General features: G+C 45.8%; 1 protein-coding gene across 1 annotated transcript in view; it reads right to left on the reverse strand.

The window, feature by feature from the left end:
* LOC130132853 (CUGBP Elav-like family member 5) overlaps positions 1 to 5,405 on the reverse strand; it is a gene marked incomplete at its 3' end in the record, with an annotated part of 45,056 nt that extends 39,651 nt beyond the window's left edge. The window contains exons 1-2 of the mRNA XM_056301873.1: positions 5,203 to 5,405; positions 877 to 977 (exon numbers count right to left, since the gene is read on the reverse strand). Of these exons, the coding sequence (XP_056157848.1) occupies positions 877 to 977; positions 5,203 to 5,405 (304 nt within the window). The remainder of the gene's footprint in view (positions 1 to 876; positions 978 to 5,202) is intronic.
* Positions 5,406 to 6,000: the final 595 nt, after the last annotated feature.

Genomic DNA, 6,000 nt, shown 5'->3' on the forward strand with positions numbered 1-6,000 from the left:
AAGCTACCTTTCAGAGGATTTTGCCTCCAGAATATATAAACGTGAAATATTTATTTTGGTGCGACAATGCAGGACTTCGCATCTGTCATGTCAATGACTTAATGACTTATAACAACAGAGAAAAATTGACTCATTTCTCTCAAACTTAAGACTAGATTGTCAGGCAGATGGCCTTCTCCTCGGGTACTCTCTCGCTCTCTCTCACTCTCTCTCTCTGTCCATCTCACTGACAAACCATACAGTAAGCATTTTAATTCCCCCTGACCTTTACTGATTGCACCCAGTCAGTCATTTGCTTAGGGCCAAAACAAAATGAAGTCTGAATTCTAGCACAGAAAAATTTAAAATGATCCATTCTATGCCGGGAGTCTCAGTCATTCACAAATTTGGGTGCAGCCAATGGACCTTCCTCGAGCGCTCTTGTTCTCTTTCTCTCTTTTTCTCTCCCTGTGATGGCCGTGGCATGTGGGAATCTGGTACTATCACATGTAGCGTGGCGTACGTGCATGGAAGGGAGCACGATATGGGGAATGGGTGCACATAACGTGCCGAACACACAGATGTATGCATGCATGAACACATGCATGTTAGTGCCTGCACACAGAGACATAAAGTTGCACACATGCAGACACAAACACATGTACAAAATCACGGGCACACTGCAGACACTCATAAGCACACACAAACACAACATGCTCCAACTCCAGAACACTAAGCACCAGAGGGCCTTGTGTGTGCAAGGCTAAGAAATGCCATGTCAGCACGCACCATATGGAAGTTTAGAGAGGAGGGAAAAGCTAAATAGTATGAAAAAAACACTGAGTGTGTGATGAAAAATGCATGCAGGAGTGAGCGGGACAGTGGCTCCCTGCTCACGGTTGTCTACCAGGAAGCCCCTGCAGGTCCTCTCCTCCTCCTCCCTCTGCTGCCTCCTCTTTCCCTGCTGCTCCGCTGACTGACAACACGTCCCTGACCAACTGACAGATACAAAGACAAACAGAGCCAACTTGTGCACTCACACGGACACACACACACACACACACACACACACACACACACACACACACACAATGAACTATCTTCTATATGCTCTATTCTCCTATCTCTATCCTTTCTACCATTGGACTATACAGGCCAGATGTGATTTTCTTCTACTTTTCAGTTTGCAGGGTTCAATGTAAGAAAAGCTATGAAAAGTTCCTGATTGGCGGTCTATTTCATTGCCTACCAACACAGGGATCAGCGGTTCGAATCCCTGCGTTACCTCCTGCTTGTTCGGGCATCCCTACAGACACAATTGGCCGTGTCTACGGGTGGGAAGCCGGATGTGGGTATGTGTCCATGTCACTGCACTAGCACCTCCTCTTGGTCGGTTGGGGCGCCTCTTCAGGGGGGAGGGGGAACTGGGGGGAATAGTGTGATTCTCCGACATGTGAAACTCCTCACTGTCAGGTGAAAAGAAGCGGCTGGTGACTCCACGTGTATCGGAAGAGGCATGTGGTAGTCTGCAGCCCTCCCTGGATTGGCAGAGGGAGTGAAGCAGCGACCGGGATGGCTCGGAAGTGTGGGGTAATTGGCCAGATACAGTTGGGGAGAAAAACGGGGGGGGGGGGGGGGGTCCAAAAAAAAAAGTTCCTGATGCACACATTTTCGTTTTGTTGATGGAGACGGCCCTGCGATGGCCTGGCGGCCTGTCCAGGGTGTCTCCCCGCCTGCCGCCCAATGACTGCTGAGATAGGCTCCAGCATCCCTGCGACCCTGAGAGCAGGATAAGCGGTTTGGATAATGGATGGAATGGATGGATGATGGAGACACCTGTAGGCGGCCTCTCCCCGGTCCTGGGCTACTTAATCAAAGCGCTGGTATTCTGCTCCATTCCACCCCAGAACCTGCATAGTGCTCGTTAATCATACAGTAGAGATGATGTAATGATAAGGAAACCCTGGCAATTAGACACCTGCACAACGGCCCGATTTTATATTTTGGCAGCAGAGAAACTTCTCCAACACATACACAAGGTTATGCCCATACACATGCAACGTAATTACTGTAGGTGTACATCTCATACTGAAGAGGCAGGCACACATCCACACACACACACACACACACACACACACAGCCAGTGCACATACACACATGGTAGAAGGATGCGGGGGAGTTTGTACAGTACACACCTTGTCCTTTTTGTGGTGGACGGCTGATGTCACGTCGATCTGTCAGATTTTATTCTATTACTGAGAAAACAACATGCTGTCCTTTTCACTTTACAACTGTCTGACAATGCTAATCTGAAGGAGAGGAGCATGTTGACAGAACATATTATGGAGCTTTTGGGTGGGGGGGGGGAGGTTAGGCATCAACACAGAAATAGGATTTAAAACGGTAAACCTCTTAGAAGTATGAACTTTTATGAGCAAATGCCCACTAGACTTAACTCTGCCCTTTCAAATTAATCCATTATGAGTTGTGTAGGTGAGCGTGTCTGTGCATACAGCACCGCACACATCAGGTAATGTCACAACGTGTGTGTGTGTGTGTGTGTGCATGCGTGCACACGCGCGGGTGAGCATGTGTGTGTACATGCGTGCTGCGTGCATGTGTTAGTGTGTGTGGCGTATGTGTGTGTACATGAAGGTGTGTAATGTGTATGTATGTGTATGTGTGCTGCATGCATGTGGTAGTGTGTGTGCATGGGTGTGTTTGTGTATGTATGTGTATGTATGCCTGCTCACACGTGTACGTACATGTTTAAGCAGGCACATACACACACACGTGTGCATGTGCGTGTGTGCGTATATGTGTGTGTGTGTGTGCCTGTTCACTCGTGTATATGTATGTATATGTGCATGTGCGCATTTCGTTGCTGCTGATGAGTATTTGTTGGACTGCAAGTCCACTCACAGAGGTAGAAAACATTTTTAATCTTCCCGTTGCTCAGTCAGCAGCTTATCAGCCATGAGGCTACTTTTTCCTGGTGGACTCATCTGCACTGAAATGACTGTCAGAAGTCAGACATGATGGGTGTGTTCATTTCAAACATCAATTGAAGGCGTCAGCACGGCTTGGTTATGGTGAAAGATTATCTGAAATTAGTTTAGTTAATTCATCATTTCAGAGGGCAGTTGCTTTGCCGCTGATTAGTTATTGTACACACTTGTCAATTAAGGGTCCCCGGAGAGGCAGCCCCATGAGGACCGGAGCTCTCTATGAAACACACACAGAAAACAGGCAAAGAAAGGAAGTAGGAGGCTGCGGCAGGAAAGTGGAAAAGAGAGAGAGAGAGAAGTGGGCGACAAAGGGAAGAAAGAAGGAAACAAATGGAGATGGAGAGAGATGGAGAAAGATTGAGGTTAAGAGGTGGATGGAAAGAAAAGATTGGATATTGAATACAGGGGGAGTGGGGGATAGGAGCCGTGCTTCTCGGTGACTGATATTTGTGAAAAATCCAGCTCTGCATTCACACCCAGTTCATACAAATGAGCTTCACGCTGTAGTGTTTTTAAACTTGAGAGAAAATAAATACTGCCGTTTCATGTCGGCAACCCGTTTGAAAGGAATTATTAACACAGGGCTTTTTTTGAATTCCTACTCATCTGATAATGCGTTCAGATGCATTTTTCCCTTTCACAAAAGGCCCGTATGGCCCGGGAGCAAATCAGGACCGTGTCGGTCTATATTCAGCTAGTCCAACAAAACACTGCTGTGTCTCTTTGTTTGTCATGCTGAATGTGGTTATGGATGTTCGACAATTACAATAATCAATGTGCAATCCCCAGCACAAAGGGGCCAAGTGGAGGCCACCGTGTTGACCTCTCTGCAGGGGCCTTGTCACCATAGCTACTGTTGCTATGCTACAAGGTTTAGCTCCACATGAGGCAGAAAGAAGGCGTATGACTCAAAATCTCAGAAAAATTAAAGTACAGTTTGATTTAATAGATATTCTACAGAAGAACTCAACTGAGTGTTATAAAATCTTATTTCAGTATCTTAGAGTAACTAATTTGATTGAGAAGATTTGAGGTTTTTTTGGGGGGGGGGTGTAACTAATAGACATTCTGAGCCACACTCCATACTGTAACAATAGGATTGTTGTTCGTAGTTTGTGGTTCCGGGGAGCAATTAGAGTGTGACATAGACCCTGAGTGACGCTTGCTAGAGTTGAAAGTAACGGAACTGTATGATTGAAGGACTTATGTTAATAAAGTAATTAGTAAGCAAGTAAAGCTTTAACCGTCCATTCTGTAGGGTTAAGTAAAGAACGCAAAAGAATGAAACAAGGTGGCTGCGGTGTACAAGTTTAGTTGGCGTTAGATGCACGCGAACGAGTGCCGCTAGCTAGCTAACGTAAATTAGTTTAGAGCCGACTGACCAAACACATACCAGTTGGTGGCGGTAATGCACCAATTCGGTATTTGCCAACCGCCAACAAACACCAAGTAGTAGTAGTAGTAGTAGTAGTAGTAGTAGTAGTAGAAGAAGAGGACGAACGAAGAAGAAGAGTTTAACGTGTATCGCAACGCGACAGCGAGGCGGGAATCAGCATGTGAAACACCCCACCGACACTACGGCCGTGGAGTCGAAATATTTTGCTTTTATAAATGACTCGGCTGAGCGGGTTTTGCAACTTTCGGCAGACATTCATATTTAAGAGTTGTAAACCCAAGATGCTGTTTTAGTGGCGACGGCAAGCATAATCATGTACGCACCGTGCGTACATTTTTTATGATATTGTTAGTTTTGGGTTTTTTTTTTGCCACTCACGCCTTTTGACGCGAATACATTTGAAGGCCGATGATTGGTGTTAACGTCACTGGCTAAGAGCGCACGGTGCGTACAGATCCGCTTACAGGATTACGGCTGCCGGTGCCACTGAATGTGGCGATTGGCAATTAATTTGTAACTACGGGGGAGCTTGACTCCCCTTAATAAGACATGAGCTCCCCTAAAAACATGATTTGTGAAAAAAAAATGGGGGGGGGGTCTCTAAACTGTTAACAATATGCCATACATTTCTATTCTTCTGTGTCTTCATCATCATGGCTCATGTGTAAATTAGCCTCTTATTGATGAAGCGTGGCGGCGCAATCAGGAAAAAAAACTTTCTGAAAAAAAAACAGTGTTAAGCTTGTTTTATGGTCGTCCGTGGTGATCACGTAATGGCCACGTAAGAACCACGCCGTTGCTTGGACGCCGTCATGAGACCTTAATGGTTCTGAGTGGGGTTTACGTGTCGAGATGCAATTCCACTTCAGCTTGCATTCATCGATCGACAACCCGGTGTTCCGAGAGATCTGCTCCCACGAGTTGGTGGACATCTGATGGTCCTTATAATTTCTCGCGGACACCTCGTACAGGTTCGCGTGCTTGCGAACTTCCTCCGCCAGACGCTCTTCCAAGTTGTTCATTCTACACTCTGGATTCTATCGACTTGATAGCTGAATGAAAGAATGTGCTACAAATGCAGAAGATAACTCTACACTGAATACAACTCAAACAATGTGCTACAAAACCAACCAGCTGACTCGAAGACGTTTAAAAATGGCGGTGTTTCTCGAGCAGAAACCGGAAAAGCGTCCTCCAGCGGATGGCGATATTATGAACCCTACATAGCCCTCGCCAAAATCCCGTACCCTGTCCCAAATCTCGCGAACGGACGCCGGATTTCCGCTGCGTTGCTAAGGAAACAATCAACTATCAACTCGGTGCGAAGCAAAGCTAACGTTAGCTACCTTCAATTTTGGTCGCCAAAGTTAGTAAATTTCTCCCCCTAGTGGCAAAATAATAATTAAAATGGCAGTCTTATGTGCTCTCCTCTGTTCATGATCCTCATTGCTCATTGAAACTTGAGTAGTTTCGATGTCTGATACTTCATTACTTTTACCCAAGTAGCCTATAGCTTTTCAGCAGGCCTTCTTTATACAACACTGTGCACTATACACTATAGGCCTAGGCTAATAGTAGAAAATGTAAACTTTCTGGTAAATGAAGTGAAAGACATGA

This window comes from Lampris incognitus, unplaced genomic scaffold (assembly GCF_029633865.1).
Source record: "Lampris incognitus isolate fLamInc1 unplaced genomic scaffold, fLamInc1.hap2 scaffold_189, whole genome shotgun sequence".
Classification (NCBI taxonomy): domain Eukaryota; kingdom Metazoa; phylum Chordata; class Actinopteri; order Lampriformes; family Lampridae; genus Lampris; species Lampris incognitus.